This window comes from Vicugna pacos, chromosome 7, assembly GCF_048564905.1.
Source record: "Vicugna pacos chromosome 7, VicPac4, whole genome shotgun sequence".
Lineage (NCBI taxonomy): Eukaryota > Metazoa > Chordata > Mammalia > Artiodactyla > Camelidae > Vicugna > Vicugna pacos.
Window position 1 is genome coordinate 7,654,789 of NC_132993.1, and position 24,432 is coordinate 7,679,220.

Consider the following 24,432-nt stretch of genomic DNA (forward strand, 5'->3'; position numbering starts at 1 on the left):
GAGACAAAATAGGGGACTCATTCTTTTAAAAGTATTTCAAGAGACTCTACTACATGCGAGCAAGAATGTTCAGACGGTTCAGATCCAACACCCTCCTGCTGATTGGATTCTAACAGAAAAGCACACACCCATGTACCTTTGATAAAATACAACAGGAGAGACTAGTCTAAGGACTCAAATAAGATTCTCCATGGTTCTGCCACTAGTTCCTGGTGCGTGGCCCCAGGAGGACCACTTTGTCTTGTCCTGGGGGCTCAGGGTGTCACCCCCAAGAGGCTGCCACCTCGAAACATGTTCTGGCATCCTGATTCCTGTTTCCTGCTTTTGCTCAGCGTTAATCATGTCAGAGAACCTCTCCTCTAAATACTGGAAATTATACTTTGATATGAAGGTGGCTTCTTTTAGAAAACAATTATTACTCCGTATGAGCATTAGGGCCTCATTTCTGATGCTTAATTAATGTTAAAGGCATGTTTTCTGATGAGTTTGAAAACAGACGGTGGATAATAAAATTCACCTTGGAGCTGAGACCACGAGAAATAGATGAACGGCTAAGTGCGAGCAAAGAGAGTGAGGGAGCGTGAACAACAGCTACAGCGATCATACAGCTGACACGTGTGAGAGCGGACCCGAAGCCAGCCGTTGTGTTCAGACCTTGATATTTATTAGCTGGTTTAATCCCCGTGACAAACCTATGGCGTCAGCATTATTACTCCTATTTTGAGGTGGCAGAAATGGGGATGTGGAAAGCTTAAGCAACACTCCCAAACCACCCATGAAGTAGGCATCAAACTTACTTTAGATTTAAACCCAAAGAGTCGTTTCTTTTCATTGTATTATATTGTTTATCATAAAAGATAATGTTACACTTCAAAATATGGTTAACGCAAATAACCCCTATATATGCATAGTGTTCTCAAAACTAAAAAGTCACGTTGTGAAGCAAATTCTGTTCAAATGATTTCCGACTATGTTGATGGCACACACGATCCCCCGTGGCTCTCGGCCATGTTAGAGATGGATGAAAACACAAATTATTTAATTTTAAAATTGATTATAGTTTAAAGCAGAAAAAAAGGAGTCATTTTGATTAAGATAAACTTTCACCCTTTCTGATCTAAAAGAATAGGTTTTTAAATTGTTTTCTCATTATGAACAGCATATTTATTCTTCAAGTTATTACTAATCTAAGCATTCTATATGCTATTCAGAGATATATCTTGAAATATAAATCACAACAGTATAGAGCTATTACACTGATTCTTTTTGTGTATCATTTAAAATGTAAACTTCAGGTACTTTTAATGGTATTATTCATTTTATACATATCACAAAGAAGTGTCTGAATTATATTATAAGCACCTGTTTACAGAATAAACCAGTTTATTCAGGTAGCTTTATATTTTCCTTCAAGCACAGTAACTGGTCGCTCTTCTGGAGAAAAGATTTCTAGGTGGAACATCCACAAGCTCCCAATGGCTTCAAGGGCCCAGGACTGCCAGAGGGGTGACAGTCACTGAGCTTGGGAGAGGAGGGGCGTGGACAGAGGGACAGTAAGTGTCAGGGCCAGCCTCACACTTGGACAGACAAGTGTGTACACACAATGACACAGAGTAAGACCCTAAAATGGGACAACAGCCAGCTCAACTAAGTTAATTCCCCCAAGAACATCAAGATGGGAGCTTGATGTCAAAACTGTTAACAAAGGAATGAGAGCTTTCATACACAGCTGAATACATTTGAAAGCTTGCATATATTTGAAAACTATATTCTGATTATTTGAATGCTGATAATTTCTGAATGTTAGTAGTAGATCTATAGGATGTTAGTAATGCAGACAAGTATGGAAACAAAAGTGAAAGTTATCCATGATGCCACAGCGCAGAAATAAAGATGGTGAATATTTTGACGTATTTTCATACTTTTTTTTAACCAACTTACAAGGTGAAGAGATACTGCTTTGTAAAAACAATTTTATATATTCTGCTTTTCTTTAATACCATCTAGTGACCATTTCTGTTGTCATTAAAAATGCTTTAAGTTTTTTGCAATGAATGTACAACATATCCAATCATTTTTCTTTCCTCTACAACTTTTAAATGCCTACTTTCAGGAAAAATTTTATTCTAGGTGTATTGTGCTTTACTGAGGCACAGAGAAATCTAATTTTTCTATTTCAATTGTCCTTTTGGAAGCATCGGGGAATAAGCAATCAATAAACAAACAAGTGAACAAACAAATATTTCATTACCTGGCTTTTACACTCACTGGTTGAGTAAACAAAAACTTATTTAGGTCTTAGTTCTTCATTTTCTCACTGGTGAGATGGAGACAATAATAGGTCCAGATTTGCAGCAGGATTAAATACAGCACTTAGTACAGTATCTGACAGGGTGTCAATGCTCAGTAAATGCTGGGTACTCGCATGCAAATCAAGATAATAATATTACCACAGTCTTCCTTGTGGATCTGTTATGCTCTGGTTTTTAAGCTGTTTAGGAGGTAATGAGCTTTTGTGGAAAGATTAAAATTTAGGCTGATGAATGTTTAACACACGGGTAAGTTACTCCAGTTCTTTACACGTTGGTATTCTCATCTGCAGACTGGGGATAACATCACGTATGTGGCAGGATTATGAGAACACGACAGATATAAGCCATAAACACTCAAAAAATGGTAGCTATCTCTCAGCTTCTAGATCCAATCCTTCCCAGCAGGTATATTTCTGACTCAAACTGGTGACAATCAATCTAAACAAATGACAGTTTACTTAACCAATCACCCTCTTTTTTCTTAATTGAAAAGCAAGCATGGAAATAGTAATACACTGAATTTTGAAACGCGATCCCAGTACATTACGGGAGAAAGATCGCAACCAAGAGCATCTCTTAGTCTTTACTTTCACCCCCTCCCCTAAAAAGGTATCAAATCCCCTCTTACCAAAAAATAATTATCAGTTTTGTGGTCAAGATTATGGTGAAATAAAAGAATCATCTGAACCAGATTGAAGCCTCCCGGAACTACGTGAACGGCTTTGAATTGGTCAGGTCAAGTGACAGCAATGGAAAATCAGCCAAACCAATTTAATAACATCACCCAGCAGAGAAACTGCTCGAACCTCTGTACAGAGCGTCCTTCCATACTCTCCACATATTGTGCCCCGCTATGTGCATCTCTGAACAAACATGATGAAGATGACACAATGATTTTATTCTCAAAATCCACAGGGCATTTACTTGTATCATATCCTTCCATTTCTTACCACAGGCCTATGAGATGGGGAGGAAGAAGCCGGTGTAGCATTCCATATGTACCGGAAAGATTTAACACGGTTACTGAAATCCATTCACCGGGTCACGTGCTATTACGTGGCCCACGTAAGTGATATTAAAAGGGCAAAACCAGGCTTCCCTTCCTTCCTTAACCAGTAGGCGTGCAGCCCTTTGAAAAGGAAGCTGAGAAATAGGACAAAGCTTCATTTTACTTATTTCTTCTCTTTTGAAGGAAATTAGCCTTCACACTGATTAAAGGTCAAGGTTTCTCAAATCTGAATGGAGTGTATGGAAACAATATAAATGTGTAGACTATTAGCAAGGCATGTTCTATAATATCCCTACTGCTTTTAACTGTCTATTGGCAAAAGAGAAATGTGAAGGAATGACCGGATAAATCAGACAAATGGCACTGTATCTAAACTAGGTGGAGGATCCAGTCAATCTTATCTTGATCCCAAACTTAAATTCACCTTAAAGAAAACATAAAATTAGCCAAAAAAGAATATTCAACCTGATCCTAGATGAAAAGATGACAACAAATCACAAAAGGATGATGGACGGGCTGCTAAGCAAAACAAAACAGCATGTATTTTAGAAAATTAGAAGACATGTTGCATGATTCTCCACAAAGAGCACAGATAAAAGATATGAGAAATCAGGGGGTCATTCGTCCTTGTAATATTTATGCCGATAAAGTGACACAGTCGTGTTTCCCCCCAGAGCACACACATAGGAGATTTATCTATATTAGCACAGCGTAATACATGAATATTGCCCTTATCAATCCAAAGTCTAAGGAAATCTTAGCATGCGGGACATGCTTTCTGCACACAGCAGGCACTAAAATACAGATTAAATGAAAATTGAACAGATTCTGACAATGTGTCTATTTTCTTTATTTCAAAGTGGCCAACAATATAATGAACCGGTGACCAGGTGACAAGCACCATCTGTACGAGCAGTTCGCACCCGAGGGCAACTCTGCACTGCCCCCTCCCACCCCCAGGACACAGTTCCTAATGTCTGGTGTCAGTTCTGGTTGTCAAAACTGGGGGACGCATGATGCACAACTCGCATCTAATGGGCAGAAGACAAGGATGCTGCTTAAGAGTCTACAGTGAGCAGGACATCCTCTTCCCCGCTATGTCCAACAACGAATTATTTGGCCAAAAACATCAACAGTGTCAAAGATGGGAGACTTTGATCTATATTAATAGTCACTGTGGGCAAAGTACAAAATATGAATTGCTTTAAAACATTTATTGATTCTTTTATTTTAGAAAGAAGAAAGTAAAATAAGAAAATAAATGGAAAATAAAGAGAGAACAGGTGCCACAAAGCATAAAGCAGGAGGCTATGAGGGGGCGCAGAGAGTATGGAAGGTCCGAGTGGCTCTGAGAGATGCAGGGATTCTACCATCACGCTGAGGAGTTTGGGGCCAACTCTTGAATGAATCTGCACTGTTGGCTGACAAAGGAGGAAACACAATGCATTCTGTAGACATCTTTTGATCTTAAATTGAGAGATTGCTTTGCAGCATGGTTTTAAATGATTTTGTGTCATGTTTTACCTTAAACATTGTTTAAAAAAAAAAGCTCATCTGAAGAATGAATGAAACCTTTCGTTCTGCTCTACCCCTCAAATATGCTGCAGGGCATCTCACTGGGTTTTGTTGTATTAATTACTGAACTTGCTTTTTGATTGCGGACACAAGCATTAGTAAATACACTTTGTTTGGGGTCAACTGAAAGTATCCCTGTAACGGATGGACACAGTATCTCTAAATTTGGAGTCGGGGTGAATCAGAGGGGCCATTAAACCCGTCGTGCTAAGAGTCAAAACCTTACGAGATGAGCTCAGCCATGTTTTCACCTGATCCTTCGCAACACGGGAAAACCTTGTAAAATGATTTGAGGGAAAGAGCTATCTTTTCTGTGTAAACGCAATGCCAGAGGAAAGAGGATTCCTCTCCCAAATATTCAAACATCTGCATTTCAAAGGAAATGTAAGAAGATATTTGCTCATTCTCTAGATTTCTTCTGTACAACACACACACACACACACGGCTGGCAGAACACGTCTCAAGTAGCGCAAACCACTAAATATAAACAACCCGATAAACAGGAGGCTGACTGCAGGGAAGGAAGAATGTTGGATGAGGTGTTGAGTGTTGTGGATTTGACTGAGGCTGGTAGTGAATACAGTCCATGTGGTGATATATGGATCTGATGGTTAAATCACATTTACACAAAGATCTTATCCTGAGCCTAATTTTACCAATAATTTCAAGCGACAAGCAATCAAGAGACTTTGGTTTAAGGCCTAATATTATGTGTACACTGACATCTAAGAAAAGCCAGGAGGGTCTGAAGTGACCTACCCCAGGTTCCCCGCACACCCTGCTCCCAGGAGTAAGGTCTCCCAGCCAAAACTCCTCCCTTATCGCAGGGACCAGGAGGAGTTCCCACGTCTTCCTGAACATTTAGGTTGTGAAACATCTCCCTTCAACACTTCAGTGATTATCTAGCTTACAAGTCATTCTCCAATGAGCTGTGACCATCACTCAGGAGAAGCTCAATGTGTTTGCCAAAAGCAACCTAATAGAGGGCTATCTTGCTCAAGACATTCCACAGACAAGGACTTTCCTCCTAGAAAAGATAATTCTTTGGGGCTGCTCGAGGGCACAGTTATTGGAATATTTAAAGGGACTGGTCCAGGTCAACTGCCTTCTTAATCTCCTAGGATCATCATTCTCCCAGTAACTGGGAGTACAATGGAACGTGAGTCAAGTTGTCTAGCTCCTCGCAGTCTGCCAGAACAAGAGGACGACTGAAAAGACTAACACAACACTGGTAGGAACATAACAAAATACTACATATATGCTCCAACCAGAATAAGAATATAAACAATAAAACTGTGATAATTCTCTTCAAGTCTAGGTGCGATGGCAATAAGAATAAAATAATTAAATGTTCCCAGGTAATAGGAATAAAATTATCAAATGATTTAAAATGACTGATTTCTAATTTTCAAGTGATATATCCAAGTAATCTGGATTGCCGGAAATTTAAAAGTTAGCTTACTAAATGATTATTTTATTATACTGTTACTTTTAATTCACGACGGTGATAATGGCCACCTTAAATATTTGCTCTTCTCTCCCTAGCTAAGCTAATTTAAATAGGTGATAATTAAGACTAACAACTCAAGAATAAAAGCTAATAAAAAAATCTCGGTATATATTTGCAGGGTTTTAAATTTTACTTCTTGCCTCATATTAAACAAGAATCATAAGTGAAATATTGATGGGCTCCATAACTGTAACTTTGACTTTAATACTGTCTGCAATCGCCTAAGATATATAAGGATTAACTTCTATATCAAAAGGAGTTAAATATCTCAGGAGCTGAGATTTCCTGAGGAAATACGCTGAGCTTGATAAACTTTCTGCACCAAAATGCAAAGAAAGCTTGAGCTGTGTTATCTGCAAGCTGCCCTTCAATGAGTGCATTTTGAAGATCAGTCTATTTAAATTTTCTCATTGGACATCTGGATGTGCAACCGTGTTGAGATATCTGTCTTGCCGAATAGCTCCTTCTACATGTCCCTATGGTGAAAGCTGTGAGATGATGTTTACAGACATTAGAATCTACAAATAAAATTTTCTGAGCCCATCACTACGATTACAAAAAATCCTTGAGTGCAGAGAAGAAGAAAAGAATAATTAACAAGAGGAGAGAGGCACCACTTGTCAGAGAGGAAGTGATGCTCCGTTCTGCAGGATTTCTGGGTCTGCGATTAACTCACTTATGCAAGTCACGTAAACTTGTGGATTTCCGTTTCCTCATTAGTAAAATAAGGGATTGGGCTGAGAGGTCTCTTGGGAACTTTTTAGTTCCGTTCTGGGAGAATACACATACGGTTCTTTGTTTCAATCAAAAAGCCTTATTTGTAAACCATGCTGGAGCATATTATTTTTTGTCATTTTATTCTCATCTTCAGCCAGTTACAAAATGACATGCTTTGTTTTAATATGTCTATTTTCCTTGGAAAATTATTTTATGAAAAGAATTTCGGACTAACATTTACAATAAAAATATATTCTCTCTTACTTCACAGTAGAAGTATATGATTATTCCTAATTCAGGGCTGCAAACATGAGTGTGATGTTTTTCTTTACTAATAATTTTAGTTTGTGCTACATCAACCTTGTTGATTTTCTATGTGAACGTTGACAATTTTTGAGGGTAAATTTAAAGCTAGATTTTGTAGTAAGCAATACAATGTAAATCTAATTCTAAATCACTGACCAATATTTTTCCAGAACATACACTAGCTGCCCCCTGTGACTGTCTTGCACCTAAGCAGAATGATAATCTGCCATGGTTTCCCACTGAATAGACTGTATAGTAACTATCTTCCAAGCAAATAAATTACAGAGGAAAAAATTAATTAAATGCTGATAACATGTATCCCTATAGACATGAAAAATGAGAATGCAATTCTTTGTTTTTCATATTGTAAATTTCCTTTCCATGCAAATGTCACTCTCAAATGTCAACCCAGGAAGGAGACCTACTGAGTATCTGACTTTTGAATCACATAAAATGACAATACCTTATTATCTTTTTATACCTATCCTTTTAAATTTAGGTTGTTAAGATAGTAAAGATCAGGATGCAAATTGTCCAGGATATTTTCACCATCTGGAAAATACCAGACTGCTGCAAGAAGTATCAGCTGAGGCATTATCAGCACCAAGGTGAGCCACAAGTAGATATGCAGAAATAGTCTGTTACAAAGTATTCCAATTCCAGTCTGAAGCACAGCCCACTCTTTAAAGAACTGGAGAACACTATGTGCTTGAGACTAAGTTCCAGTTGTCTTAATAACAAGGCCATTCCTTGTTATAACACATCAAGTTTATTTTCATCTAATTGCATAAAAACTTAAGACCACAGCATGCTCTTGCATACATTACACACCAGCACAACAATTTTAATTACCCCTTTACTGTGTGTAACCTGACTTCAGTGGCTATTACATCTATTTTTATACTGATTTACTTTGATTTTCACATTAATCTTGATATAAAGTTCACATTTAATTAATAAGACTGTGGTATTTTCTCCTCTGATGCTAAGCTAAGCAATTTATATGTGTAATCTATGAAGCAGCTCATGAAACTGTGCTGTAAGATCATATTAAACAGAAATAACACAAGGTCTAGAACTATTTAATTAGAAAAATAAATACTGAGTTCTTTTTTTTTACATGGCTCTGTTGGTACATCTATTAACATATTCTAGCAGTCATTTCAACATTCTGTAGGCCCCGAGGGCACCAATATGATGCAATAGAATCATATCCTTTTTCAACCAAGGGAAGAATCTCTCCAACATCAAACAGGAGTCGGTTTTCATCGAGGGAATCGATTAAGTCTGTACCATTTCCATCTGACGTCACTTCAGTTCTGCAAACATAACTGTGTGCAGGGGGTCTGCTAATGAGTGGAATTCCCAAAAACAAGATGACTGCCCTCTCCCTTCAATATCTTACAGTCTGCTATATTTTGGAATGTTTGATATTCCACTAGAAACGTTTACATAGTGGAGTGGGAGTAAAGGAAAAAAAAAGATGTGGTTCATTCTGGAAATTCAGAGGAGTCTTCCTGTTGGAAATTGCATCTCAATGGAATTTTGGAAAAGACAAATTGGTCAGGTGCTGAATAACAGAGAAGGCACTGCAACTGAAGAGGGCATCCTGGATGAATAGATGTTACAGACGCAGGTGATGCATTTGGAAGTTGGAATAATTTGTCTTAGTGGAGCATAAAGCTCAATGTGGAAATGACAGGGTACAAGACGGCGGAGGTAAGAGCGAGGGCACTATGTTTCAAGCTAACAGCTTACACTTTATAGGCAATGGAGCATCACAAAGTGTTTTAAGCACAGGTGTGATATGATCCAATTTGCATTAGATTTTAAATTAGCAAAACAATTTACAAATAGAATTCAATAAAGTGCTAATGGGATTGATGAATCTGTGTCATAATATATTGATCCCCAAGCAACATAAAAATATTTTACTTCATATGTATGTGTGTATATGTATGTATATGTGTGTGTGATGAACACCGAATACAATAATACAAGTATTATGCAAAATACATTTAACATTAGACATTAGTAATATCTAATGCCAACAGGAAAACATGGGTTGACTTGCAGAAGTGTTTCTTATTTCTCTGCCCAGCCAAATGGATCTAAAAGGAAATTCTTACCAATTTTAACAAATAAATCTTGCACTAAGTTGAGTAACGTTGCCCCCAAATTCATCACCACCCAGAAATTCAAAACATGGCCCTATTTGGAAATAGGATTCTTACAGATGTAATTAGTTCCTTTAAGATGAGGTCATGCTGAGTTAGGGTGGATTCTAAATCCAATGACTGGTGTCTATGTAAGAAGGCCACGTGAAGGCAGAGGCAGACATTGGAAAGATGCCACGGCACATCAAGGGACACCAGGAATTGTCAGCAGCCACCAGAAGCTAGAAGACAGGCCTGGGACAGTTTCTCCCTCCGAGCATCCAGAAGGAACCCATGCCGCTAACACCTTGATTTCAGACTTACGCTCTCCAGAACTGTGAGAGAATAAATCTCCACTGTCTTAAACAACACAGTTGGTGGTATTTTGTTACAACAGCCCTAGAAACCTAATACATGTACGCACGGTGGTAGCTCTTGCCCCGGAAGCCGGGCGCCGTGGGCGTTGGTCTGGGTTCCCTACAAGAGAGCATTCTCATTAGCACAGCATGAAAAGGACAAAATGCTGCCCTTCTTCTATTTGTATCTGGCATTTTCTGAGATGTGTTCCCCAAGTCTGGCACTTATTTCCCACCATGATTTGCATGGGGCAATATACATAGGCTTCATTAATTATTCATCCAAATCGAAGACATCTATAAACATTACTTTGGTTGTGTGCATCCTGCTTCGCCAAGGGGCTGATCTTACTTGTACGAAGGCTCTGGTTAAAAGTGAGCTTAGTATTTGTCATCAGAAACGCTCACTGCTTTAATCAATATACCATGTTGGGCTTTTGTAAAGTGAATGTTTCAGTATTGCAGCCATAAACGATGTTAAAAGTTTTTAGACTGAGACCTCTTCCTCCCGCTTCATGCAGTCCCTTCGGTACAGAGTGAGAAGATTAGCATCAGTGCTCTGGGAGAAAGCTTACTGAGTCCAAAGACACAGGGAATGTCGTTAAGTTTTAAAAATAACAGCACGCACTTGTTTCAACTAAACTTGAGGGAACACCAAATGCAGAGAGCAGAATAATTTAAAATGAGTCTAAATTCACTGAAGCTGGAATTCATATTATCATCAAGGCAAAACAGGAAAACAAAACAGCAGAAGCCCTAAAGGCTTAAAAGCAGTGGCCTGGAACTAAACTTCTCCCTCCATTTGAAATACAGTAAACTTCCATTTTCAACCCTGAGAAGTAGCTAATTTCTCCAATGACAGAGTGACCACGGAAGGACTGACTGCACAGAAGAAAGATGACCAACACCAGGGGAATTACGGTCGGCACAGACTCCAGCAGAAGCAAGGTTCACATTGATATTTCTCCTTCTCTAGTTCTTCTGGCCAACTCTGAAGAAAAAGAAGTACAAATCCATCCCCCAACCTGCAGGTATAAGGCAGAGCTCAGATCAACCCCCTGAGGGGACTCCCAAAAAGATGAGAGAATTCATTTCTCTTCCATGGGAGTGATCAAAGCCTGGCTTCTCCTTGCTGGGACCCTGGAATCACAAGGCTGCTACTCTCATGAGGACAAAACGTATCTGGACCACTTTTCTCCACTCAAAGGTCCGTGATTTCCTTCCCATTGAAAACTCAAACAAAGCCCTTGAGACAATAGTTCACTAGGTTCAAAACAAACAAACAAAAAAAGCAGACCATCTTCTAAGCTTCCACTCCCACGTGAACTCCAGTACAGGTAAATTTAAATCACAGTAACTTTGGGAAAGCAGTCCACAACAAATATTTTAACTCATCTTTTTCTTATTGTAAACATGTGTATTTTTCTTGGAAAAGACATAAGTGTATTTTGCATTCTTCATACACAGATATGTGAAAAATAACTGAATCTGGACACTGGCTTGGAAAATGGTCTGGTTAGGGGAATAACTTGGCACCAAATTTCTGACAATGAAGACAGCTTCCAGGATGATTAAATGACTGCTCTCTAAACATTATGCAGAAATTGACACAACATTGTAAACTGACTATATTTCAACTAAAAAAAAAAAAAACCTCTGAATTAAAACAAACAAATAAATAAATAATTGCTTTCCAATCTAGGGGCAAAAAAAGAACTCAGAGGCCATCATTTGAAAAATAAGTGTTACAGGTTTTTTTTTTAAATGATAAAAGAATATGGGAGAAAAATAATAAGCAGCAGATGTTTTGGTTCTTATAATCTGTACCCTCCAATATGGTAACCAGCAGTCACACCACCTAATTCTAATTCAAATGAATCAAAATTTAAAAAAATTTAGTTCTCACTTGTCTTAGCTACATTTCTAGTGCTCAACAGCCACATGCGGGTAGTGGCTAGAGCAGATTTAGAATATTTACATCTTTGTATAAAGTTAAATTGCAGAGCATTGCTCTAGAGCTATTTTTATGTTTTTTTATTTTCTAAAATGATACTGATGCTTGTATCTGTTTCCTGTTGCTGCTATAACAAGTTACCAGAAACTTGGTGGATTGAAAAAAACAGAAATTTGTTCTCTCACAGTTTTGGAGGCAGGAGTCCCAGATCAGTTTCATTCATCGCGCTGAAGCCAATGGGTCGGTCAGCTGGACCACAATGCCTCTGGAGGCTCCAGGGGAGGGTCTGTTCTGTTTCTCCTCCAGTTTCAAGTCAGCTCACATTCCTTGGCTTATAGCCTCATCACTCCAGGGCCATATCTCTGCCTCTGTGGTCACACTGCCCCCTCTTTCCTGTCTGTGAAATCCTCCGCCTACCTTTTATAAGGATGCATGGGTAATGCATGATAATCTCCATGTGTAAAGACCATTAACGTAATTACACCTGCAAACACTTTGCCTTAAGAAGTAACTTTTACAGGTTCCAGGAATTATGACCTGATATCCCTGGGAGCCATTATCCAACTTACCACAACCCATTACACTGCTATTTTTCAACTTCTACCTTACTTTATGTTGCCAATTTATCATTTACTTTACCGGCATCTATTGGTATAAGCGTTGATACAGTTTTCCAAAGTATATGATATTTTCCCCCAGAGAGGCTTATACACTAGAAAAGTCTAGCTTTCTATATAGCTTCACACATTTCTCCTTCCTGTCCTGTGATTGCCAAGGTCCAGGCTTGATGGAAAATCTCATAAGAGCACTAACTCAACATTTTACAAAGCTACTTGAAATGACTGTAGAACATGCTGCCATATTTTAAGCCAGACTTGAGTCAATGGACTATGAGCCTTTTGGCAAGCTGGTTTTACCCTTTATCGTGGATTCTAGAGTAACTTCATTGACAGTGTCAGTTTTCAAATGATTGCTTTTAAAGAAAGTCGTCTCAAAAATAAGATGCATGTTTAGCTATCATAATGAGAACGAGAAAAAAAAAAAAGACATGGTTGGCTGTAAAATGATTAGAAAACAGATAAACAAAAGACAACCCAGTAGAAGCAATGGGCAAGGTTCTTGAACAAACCCTTCAAAGAAAAAGGTATACAAATTACCAGTAAACTGAACATCTTTAAAAATCGGGAAAATGTTCATTAAACCTAAACTGCAATTAAAGAATGGCTAAAACTTTCAAATCACTACTAAATGTCTGAGTTCGTAGAGCAACTAGGAAACTCTTGTACGATGATTTTTGAGGATCTAAATTGATACAACCACTTTGGGAAAATGTGTCATCATTAACAAAGTTAAACACACACATATCTTAACTCAGTATTGCCCCTTCCGAGGCCTACACCCATGCGAAATGTTTATAGCAGTTCTATTGAAATAGCCCCAAACTGGAAACAACTCAACTGTTCATTGACATGAGATGAATAAATAATTGCAGACTATAAACAACAGAGCAATAATACTCATGAAAATAAATGCCTCAAACAACATGGGTAATTCTCACGAATATTATTTTGAACAAAAGAAGTCAGAAGAGAAATAATGCATATTTTATAATTCTATGTATATGAGATTTTAAAAAAGAAAAACAATCTACTCTATGGGAATACAAATCAGGTGATTTTTTTTTTACCTTTCACAAGTAGTAGTAACTGGGTGAGGACTCAGTGGATGCTTCTGGGGTGTCATGTAATTCATTTCGTGACCTGGTGACAGTGACATGGGTGTCAACTTTCTTAGAATTAAAGAGCTAAAAAGCAAAACAGTGGTAGGGAGCTCTGGTTGTACCACCAGCACGTCTGGCTTCCTTTTCAGCTCCATCACTCAAGGGTGTGAGCCTTCGGGCAGACTTTAACCCTCATTATTAGTATCCTAATAAACACTCGTACTAGATTAATCACTCCACTTTGTTTCCCATACCATGTTTTTCTTTTTCACTGTGATGTTACTAATACTTAGCATATTTTATGACCCATAAAATTACTCAAAAAATACTTATTAATAAAATAAATCACACACATCATGGTTTCCATGGAAAGTATTACTTATTTTTCATTTATGGAAACCCGAACATGCTCCTTAGAAATATATCATAGAGAAAAAAAATCACGTATCGTCTTGGCCTTCCCATCATGATGCTGACAGCTAGAATGCATGTAAACACAAGCTTCTGTGCCTGTCAATACCCAGACCACAGAGGAGAAAGGACCCAAATTTATGCTAGGGTTCATTTCTGGCTTCTCCTGAAACCTTCCTCCTCAAGATATACACACTCCTGAAGAACTAAATCTGTCTGCCTCTCTACTCATTCTATTTGCTATAATAAACTGATGACCAAATAAAATAAACACCTATAAATGTTTTAAAATGCTCTCCTTGGCCCCTTTGTAGTAACTAGCTCAGCTTCCGCACAATGATTTGCCCACAGATAAATAAAATATGATTTGGCCATCATTATAGCTACTAAATTCATACAGAGGTGAAAGGTCTCTGTGTCTTTTACTATCAACTGCAAAACATTTGGCTAATTTTTAAAAGCTGGCCCAACAGGACATTCACGTTTGCTGATTACAGTGAAGCTTCTGTTTCTATGGGCCTGTAGGAAGGGGCAGGGGAGAGTCTAACAGGAAACTCCTTGCATGAAACCGATACCCTAATTCACCGCCGGTCCACACCCAGTACCCCTCCTCCTCCAGCCCATGAGAACAGGAAGAAAAACTTCCTGGGAAGAGTGGGCTGTTTCACCAGAGAATTCATATTCCAAGGCCAGTGCTGGCAAATCATATGTTTGCAGACCGCATGTGTACTACCCAGGGGCTTCAAAGAGTCTCAAGTCATCTTTAAAGTTATTCTGTGTTAGTATTGCCTTCCTAGAAGCAAATAAGCAAAGATCAATCTTTCCAGAAGAAGCCACCATCAACCTTGGCCTGAAAGATGTTCCACAGATAAAGTTTAGAAGAAACATGTTCCAGTCAAGATGGACGAGCATAAAGATAAGGACACGGATATACAGGCAAGAAGGCTAAGAAGAAGGAAGAAAGGAAAGGAGGAGGAGGAGGAGGAGGGGGAGGAGGAGGAGGAGAAACCAAGCACCATCAGCAAAAATGAGCAGAAACAGTAGACAGAATTACAATCCCTAAAAATCCATATACTATAATCATTAGACACACACACACACACACACGTATTTAAGAAATACAAAAGAGTTATCTAAAGCGTGATTAAAGAAAAATAAGCTTTACCAAGTAAGCTTTTAAAAGGAAAAAAATAAAACAGAAAATAACAATTGCCATTAAACCTCACTGGTTGGCTTTCAAATAGTAAAAGGTACAGCTGAAGAGAAGTGGAAGGAAGTGCTTAAGAATGCTTTCAAAATCCATCACCAAGGGGCAAAAAGAGGGATAACAGTATAGGCTCCTACTTTTCAATATTTCACAAGACTCCAAACAATTTAGTTAGTAAGCTTTGCTGTTTTAGGCTATTGCACAAACACCATTTCCCAAATTCTCTACTTAAGATACTCTTAAGGTATTCCTATACGTGTGTTTCTGTAAACAAGTAAATACGCTTTATAACATACAAACAACCTATGATGTTTGTAAAGAAAGAGATGGCAATCTAGTGTCAGAAAAGGCAACTAGTATCACATAATTCAAAGCAAGGAAGTCGCTAATTCAATGAAGATGAGAAAGCCCCCCCGCCCCCACCCCCGGCTTCCACGACGAGCATCAGCAGGGCGGCACTCACAGTACGCGCAGCCGTAGACCTCGGCCCTCAGCCCGATGCGCCCCTCTGCGTTCCAGTCCAGGGGCACGATGCGCACGTAGCGGGCGACCACCGGGCGCTGCAGATCGTGCCGGACCACACTGTCGGCGTTGACGTTGCCAGGAAATGCCTGGAGAAAGACACGGGATCCAGAATCAGGGGGAGCGAACACTTCAGACACGACCGTGTGCCCTATGACCTGAAATAAACTTAAACTTTCTTATCCAACGGAGGGATTTTATATTCTCTAAACCATAAACAATTTGAAAAAAAAAAAACTTCTATACTTTATTTGAAAATACGTCCTGTTTTAAAAAAAACTTGGCCAAAGTTTCCATGGGTCCTTTCAATATGTAGAATTGCACGCACGTGTTAAACACACACACACAAATGGCATTCACCGTTGTAGCCAATAAACATTTACATTACAAGCTCTACTGTTTCACGTTTAAATTACACAGTAAACACTTTTTCATAGACTCCAAGCATATTTCTTGCTTTTTAAAAAAAATCTTCTCTGTATTACCTTCCCATGCCATTATTAGAAATCTGAATTTTTTTCCAACATCAGTTTGATAAAAAGAGCAATTGAATGTGGTGTGCAGAGGCCAGGGTCTTCTACCTTTTATTAGCATAAACTTATCTGAGGGGATCAGAAACATGTTTATTTCATTGCCCTTATATATTGAAGATTCTGTCAAAAAAGTCATTTTCCAGGAATCTTTCATTTTGAAAGTTCATATTTTCTCTCTCTCTATTTTTTCAGCAGAGAACACATGGATGTTCTTTGAGCAGGGCCATCATTCAGCAGCAAACATGTATAAAATCTCTCTTGCATAATAAGTACAAAGCAAGTTAATATGGGGGGGCACAGATACCACACTCGGAGAGAATCTCATAACAATCTAATAATAGAAAAGGTGTCAGTATACAATTAAATCTGAGGAAGATTTAAAGTGAGAGGCCATCATATTTTAGAATATGAGTTGAATGAGAAATGTATGTGTGTGCTGCTTCACACACAAACAGCTACAGTTTCACAGGCACATTCTAGCTGTCTCGATCTTGGAGAACTTGAGGTTTTGGAAAGCTAGATCCCCTTTGGTATTTGTTTAAAGAATTTTTTAAACTCTGAAATAATTTTAAAAACAGCACGACTTTTTTCATCACAAAAAGATACAACATGTGCACCGTGTCGCATCACTGGTGTGTTGTATTCTTGACCTGAGGTTTTGAATTTGCTTCTATATAAAATCAGGAGTTGTTTTAATCTCTTAAAAACTTCCCACAACTTTTAAAAGATGAAATTAATAAGAAGCAAATAAAGAGATAAATAAAAGGTACACAGTGGCTCTGAAACAGGAGGCTCTGGTTTAAATGCACACAAACGTCAGAGAGAGAAGTTGGTGGTAAAAGGTTTGTTGCTCTGACCTCACTCCCCAGTCGCACTCCTGGCCTCCAGAACACAGAATGTGTAATGTAAAACCTAGTAATACGGGGGGCATATTGAAGTATTTCCCCAGGACTTAAATATTTTATAGATTATTTGGATGGCCCCAGCTATCTGCACAACGGGTAATAACCTACAACATGTACCATTACATGCTTTGGAAATTAGGGTGCTCTTCAGTAATAATTTCTATTGTTTTCTCCCTGGTTTCTCTCAAGCTGGAAACTGTCACTGCCTTTTCCAAGCAGCTACACTCTTCCTCAGTCCCTCTTTGGACAAAACTACTCTAGCTTTAGATCTTAAGTTTTATCACTTAAATAAGACATCTTCTTTGCATCTTGCTGACAACATTTGATCAAGAAAAATAACGAAAAAGATAGTAAAAAGGCTTGTTTTCCTTTTTAAGTATTTTTCTAGCCAGCTTTTATCTTTATAAATAAGCCACAAATTTAACTACTTTATTAAACCATGGTGGCATTTTAATATCACTATTGGTTTTTCTGGCATCAAAAGCAACAGCAGTGAGGATCTCTGACCAAAATCACCTGAAGTAACCCCTTGACTGCAGACAGCATACTCTAAAATGTTGCTTTAAATAACATTCAACAAAAGCCAGCAAACGATTTTAAATTAAGAAACAACTATATGCTCCACATGATGGTAGTGGGTAGACGAATGTTAAAAACGGCAAGTAACTTTCTTGGAACCCTGTTTCTGAGACATCTGTAATGTTTCTCTTCTACTCTCAGCACCTCACTTCTGATGCCAGGTGTGTGGGTCTTCGCACACATCGAGTGATTCCACAATCTCCGTGGACCCAGCTGGGTGTCCCATCATTTAACTCAACTCTGACACTATCTACCTGGAGACAGAATCAGCCCCCACAGGTGAAGGGCTCAGGCTCCCAAGACCATCCCAACTTCCGATGCCAATCTCAAGTCCACTCCGTCATCTATGATCCTGACAGACCATAAACTGGAGGATCCACAGCCCCCTCCTTGGGTTTAACCACTTCCCAGAGTGGCTCACAGGGCTCAGGAAAACAGTTTACCTACTAGATGACTGGTTTATTGGAGAGGATACAACTCAGGAACAGCCAGAAGGAAGAGAGGCATGGAGCCAGGTGTGTGGGGAGGGGCAAGGGGCTTCCACGCCCTCTCCAGGTGTACCACCCTCCCAGCACCGTTCCACCTGTTCACCCAGCTTTCAGAATCCCAACTTCAAAGATTTTTATAGCAGCCACGTTACACAGGCATGTTGATTAAATCATCAGCCACTGGTGACTGGACTCAATCTCTAGCCCCTCTCTCCTTCCCGGAGAACAGGTTGAGGCTAAAATTCCCAAGTCTTTAATCCCGTGGCAGGTTCCCCTACTAACAAACCCATTTTAGGGTCATCCAGGAGCTTTCCAAAATCACCCCAGAGACATAAACTCAGGTGTGGTTGAAAAGAACTTGTTATGAATAACAAAAGACACCCATTTCTGCTTTACTACAGTTAACACTTAGGAAATTCCAAGAGTTTCAGAAGCTGTCTGGAAGAAAGCATGGATAAAGACTAAGATACATATTTCTTATTATAAATCATGCTATCACAGGCCTAAAATAAAATATGAAAAAAATATTGCAAAAGGCAGCAATGAAAAAAAATATACAGAAGTGCATGATGTAACTGGTAGTTCCAAGAAGATTGGAGGGCTATGAGATCTTTGTAATCAGGGAAACTACAGAAGGAGCTAGGCCTCAGCTGTGTAAGAGGGCGGAATGGTATTCAGGAGACAGAGAGGAAAGCAGGACACAGGAGAGGACAGGGTGAGCCTGGCAAAGAAGGAGCTCACATCTTGGGTTAAAGACACCCAGAGTCTCGTTGTAGTTGTGCTGGAGTTTTGGTCGTTAGGGGTAACTTCTGAAGTCCTCAGTTGTTTTTCATTCTTTCTCCGGATGTCTCTCCCACAAAAAGATCTGACTAACTTATCTGTAGAATCCATTGTAGAACGAAGACTGTGGACTCTGGAAACATGAACTAAGGTATACTCAGGAAGAGGTAATAAGGACGTAAGTCAGTTTGGGAGGAAGGGTTTATATTGGAAAATCATGCGTGCCTTAACAAGTTCTGTGTGACCAGGGGCAAAAGAAGCTAGCGTGCGTTCATTTTAACAGAGCCGTATTCAGGAGATCCTGGATGGTGGGACATCATACTGGGACCAGAAAGAGTAGCAACAAGGAATTGAGAGAGAATGCCCTGCGGTGGTACGGGAAAATGAGAAAATAAAGGACAGATATAATATTTCCAAAGAAAACAACATTTGGAGAGAAGGGAGTAAGAGTAAAGATATCAACCAACCTATTCCAAGGTATTGACACACAGGCACTGGTGACGGAAAGAGGGAAGCAGGATACAATGGCAGACATCCATTCCTGCCCTCCTCGGCAACCTCTGCTGTTCGAATAACAGCATCTGGGTTTTCTTTACAACGTCACCCAGACGTCACTCCTAATGCACCTGATTCCCGAGAGGCAGGCGCCGCGCTCTGACACCACGGGTGGACGCCTAACTCGGTGAGACTCGGGTCCGGCACTTCTGCTGGAACGATTCATTCACATAGTCATTCATTGATCCATCCACTTACACATTCACTCAGGGAATTCCTGAGAGCCCGCTAGGCACCAGATACTGTCCAAATCGTTGCCGACACAGGTGTCAACGATGCAGAGTTTCCGTTCTCATGATGTGAAATGACTAAAGTGCGTGGTCCGGCGTACAAAGTGGGACCAATAATAAATCACCTACAATGAATACGTGTACTGCTTGTGCTGAGCTGCATATAAGCTGCTGCATATTATACACACACTTTTATTGGACTTCACTTTATTGTGTTTTGCAGATACTGTTTTTTAAAAATTGAAAGTCTGAGGCAACACTGCACCATTTTTCCAACAGCATTGGCTCGCTCCGTGTCTCTGTGTCACATCTGGTCATTCCTGCAATACTTCAGACCTGCTCTGCGGTGTTATGCTCCCACTGTGATTCGTGATCGGGGGCCTTTGATGTCAGTACGTCATTGTTTCGGGGCACCACGGACACCCCTATGAGACAGCAAACGTAACCTGTAAATGCTGTGTGTGTTCTCGCTGCTCCACTGCCTGGCCGCTCCCTGATCTCGCTTCCTCTCCTTGGGCTTCGCTACGCCCTGACACACAGCAACATTGAAATCAGCCCAGTTCACAACCCGGCAATGACCTCCAAGTGTTTAAATGAAAGGAGAAGTCAGTTGAAGCAGCAAACTTCATTGTTATCTTATTTTAAGAAACTGCATCAGACACCCCAGCCTTCAGCAATCACCACCTTAGTCAGTTAGCAACCACCCACATCAAGGCAAGACCGTCCACCAGCAAAGCAATCACAGCTCCTTAAAGGCTCAGATGATGGCTAGTATTGCTTTAGCAATAAAGTGTTTCCACATTAAGATGTGTCTACTTTTTTAGACATAATGGTATTGAATAAACTACAGTATGATGTAAACAGAACTTTTACACTGGTTTACTGGGAAACCAAAAACTTTAAGGGGCTCACTTTACTGTGATATTCACTTTATCGAGGTGGTCCGGAACTGAACTCAGAATTTCTCCCAGGTGTGCTGGTCGGTATATTAAAGTATCCATATTGTATCCACAAAGGCCAAAGATGCAAACACCTTGAGCAGACTTTGCATGTTCCAGGGACAGCGAGGAAGTGAGTTTACGGAACACAGTGACCAAGTGAGGAGGGCCTGTAGGCCATGACGACGTTGCAAATTTCATGCTAAATGAGCTGGAAGGAAATCCACCTGACAGTTTTAAGCAAAAAGCCACATAATTTAATTTTGATGATTGAGGCCACTAAGATCCCTCTCCCGAAATAAAGCTAAGTTCCTAGGAGAACAGTAGAAGACTACAGCCTAACATAAAATATAGGATAATAGTAGATGGAAGAGTCTGGTGACAGGTGCCCCAGAGGAGCGGGGCTGTTTGGGGAGAAGGCGGGAAGGGTGGTGTGGATGTGGGTGGTGAAGGAGGACAACGGGACCCCTCTTGTAGCCTGGATTCCAACTGCCTGGCACGTGCGGAGAAAACAAAACAAAACAAAACCCAGAAGCACCAGGAATGAAAGTTCTCCTTCCCCTGAGCGCCCGTCGGCCCCTCTGTGTTACAAAGAGATGGATGTCAGGGAAAGACCACGTAAGTTCATCTCAGCATCTAAATTCAGAGCTTGCTGAAGAAAACCTACGGGCTTACAGTCATTTGACCTGTGTCCTCATTTGTTTGTTTGTTTGCTTATTTAAGCAACTGAGTCATTGACTAATACAATGATATTTGAAGGGAAAGATAATTAAGATAAATATATTGCAGCTGGGACTTCACCACCCAATTAAAAGGTCACACAGAGAATCTGTGATGTTGAGGATAGCTTTTCAGAAAGGGTAACATTTATTATTTATGAACAAACTTATGGCAGATGGTGTTTTCTTCAGGATTCACAGCATCAGTAGATGGTGCTTTTTATAATCCTTTTCGTTCCCAAGCATATTAAGATTTAAGACATTACCCTAATTGAAGTTGAAAACATTTCAAAAGAATGGTGTAGGCATGACCAATCATTGTCTTGAATATAAAGGTGTAAATATATGTGAAACGTCTTTCATACAGCAGTACTTGGAAACGTCAAGAACACAGGAAAAGACGAGGCCATCGATTTAATAAAAATAGCATCTAATATTGACAGATCACTTCATTATTTAAAGGGTTCCAGTACACATCTGGATTGTGTGTGCCTCACAGAAAATTCTAAGTTTGGTAGGGATGCTGTTTTATTTTTCAAACGGGAAACTCAGGCTCAGGGAAATTAGATGCTGTTTTTTTTTCAAATAGGGAAATTCAGGCTCAGGCTCTGGATGCTGCAGAGCTGGTGTGGGCAAACCAAGGCAAAGTAACGATCATGTCCACTCCCACTCTGACCTTGCTTGAGAATCAAATCTTCAGCTGGGAGTAAAGTTTTCTCTTTAGGCAAAACACATTTTCTTTTTGATATTTGATACTGCCTACTCGAATATCAAATTTAAAGTATGATAGACAACTTTTATTATACCACATTTTGGATGTACACTTGATTTTTGGCCCATTTGTTAGTTAACGTATTCTGCCTGCATCCTTTACTTTTCATTTTCATTTCCACAGATTTTGACAAAATTAGTATTTCCTTTTCTCATGCATTTTCTCTGAAGATACTCCTATTGTGATCATTAGGCAAAGTTTCTCTGCAAATTTTAACACAAGCAATTGAAAAGTTTGAATGATATGTTTACTACAAAAAGAAACAAAGTTGGGTCTGCTATAGTGCAAATACTTTTTAAGTAATAATGACTACAGCATCATTGGGCTTGAAAAGGAGCATTTTTTCCCCACATGATTTGACTCACATTCGCGTGCAAAAAAGGAATTGAAAACCAAGGTAAGACAGAGCTGACTTTCACAAAACCTTTCAGATTTGGAAATCTGCATCAAAAATGTAAAAATTATAGTGAATCTGAATCTTTCTCGAGTGGAACACTATCCTTTAAAATTTAACCTTCATTTAGACAAATGTCACACATTAGCATATGCTTTGTGGATACACAAATGCACCAGTGAAATTCATCATTGTAAGACTGAAAAACCAATTTACAAAGCTTCTGAATTACATGTCACTGTTATTAAACCTCCTTCACTGGCTATGATTTGTACATATGCTTAGCAGGGTAGGTTTTTTTTTTTTTTAACTCACATAGCATTTATGCAGCTCGCAAAGCTTTACTTTTCATAAAACTAAAAGCAACATAATATAATGCTAAATCTACAGTGCTGCTTCTGGGTTACTGGCCCATAAATTATTAAAACATACAGTAAAGAATCAGAATTTTTAAACAAATTGTGAGTTTTTCAGAATGCTAATTTTTGAATAATCACTGCAGTTTTAATAACTGAAAAATGTCCCACCATATACACTAAATATTTCTTCTAGTCCACACAATGGTTCTGGTGGCTCAAGGGATGGAAAGGAAAACTTTTTCTGTAAAGTACCAAATGGTAAATATTTCCGGTTTCGCAAGCCGCATGCCTCTCAGTCCCGTCTGCTTCATCTTCCTCCTTTTATTTCTATTTTTTAAACAACACCTGAAAATGTGAAAGTCCCTTTAGCTCACAGCCCTTAAAAGAACAGGCGTGGACCAGAGTTAGGACTCAAGTCCGATCTAAGACAATTTTTCAGATTAATGAACCCTCCCCTCAACTCATCTAGGATGCCAAAGCCTCAAACCATCAGACTTCTTAGCCGTTTAAAAATAAACCAACTTCGGAGAAGCATTTTGTCAGTCCTTGAAGCATGTAACTTATCAGGCTGGAGGTAAACACATAGGGATTTAGAAATGTGCTCTGTGTGATGCAGGAGCTAACGTTTCCCCTCAGATTCATTATTGTGGGGTCCAAAGTGTAACTTAGAAAGTATTGCATGAAGAGAATAAATATATTTAGTTTTCACTAAATCTTCACTTTTCAAGAACACTGAACTAAGGCATCACAGGCTCCAGTGGCACATGAATGAGACTATCTATCTTAGCACAAAGGTTTTATTTAAGACTGAAAGTGTGTCTAGAACACCCAGGGCTTGTGTGAGTTAGTCTAGAAGGAAATTTTCGTGCCACCAACAAGTCCCATAGGTGGCAAATTATGTGAGGAAGACAACAACACATGGAAACACATAGATTATTCTTGAAGTTGATGTCATACACCCGTGATCACAATAATCACTCTGTTTTATGTGGAATTTTATTTCTTGCTGGATTTTAAATGTTATTATCCTCATATTTTCCATTCATACCAAAATGTGGGAGTAGATGTTTCATTTTGCCAGCTTGATGGGAGTCTTCAAGCCCAAGTTACACTCCCACTGGCGTGTAATAACTTCTTTATGTTTGTGATTATCCATCGAATCACCGTTTCAGAAGCATGTAAGTCAGCTTTGAAGCTGGTGATCAAACTTCTGGTCACCACTCTTCTGGCAGTCCCGGCATAGTGGGTGGTGTTCAGTAAGTATCAATCTATTGCCCGATTAAATGAATAAGTAAAGATGTGCGTTCCCAAACTCCCACCTGATTACATTCCATAGCTCTTGTTATTTCTGGATGCACCCAAAACTAGGTCATCGACTATTTATAGTGAATAAATCATATGTTTGATAATATTCTACCCAGGGGA

At 39.3% G+C, this 24,432-nt stretch overlaps 1 protein-coding gene across 6 annotated transcripts in view; it reads right to left on the minus strand.

Moving 5' to 3' along the window:
* CNTNAP2 (contactin associated protein 2) overlaps positions 1–24,432 on the minus strand; it is a 1,225,886-nt gene that overhangs the window by 1,059,540 nt on the left and 141,914 nt on the right. For 5 of the 6 annotated variants that reach the window (XR_012074163.1, XM_031674555.2, XM_072964285.1 and 2 more), the window contains one exon: positions 15,697–15,844. Coding sequence is in view for 3 of the 6 variants with exons in the window: in XM_031674555.2 (XP_031530415.2) it covers positions 15,697–15,844 (148 nt within the window). In the remaining 3 variants the exon portion in view is untranslated. Of the gene's footprint in view, positions 1–13,582; positions 13,656–15,696; positions 15,845–24,432 lie in introns of those variants that run through there. The other variant, XM_072964286.1, reaches the window with a different exon arrangement.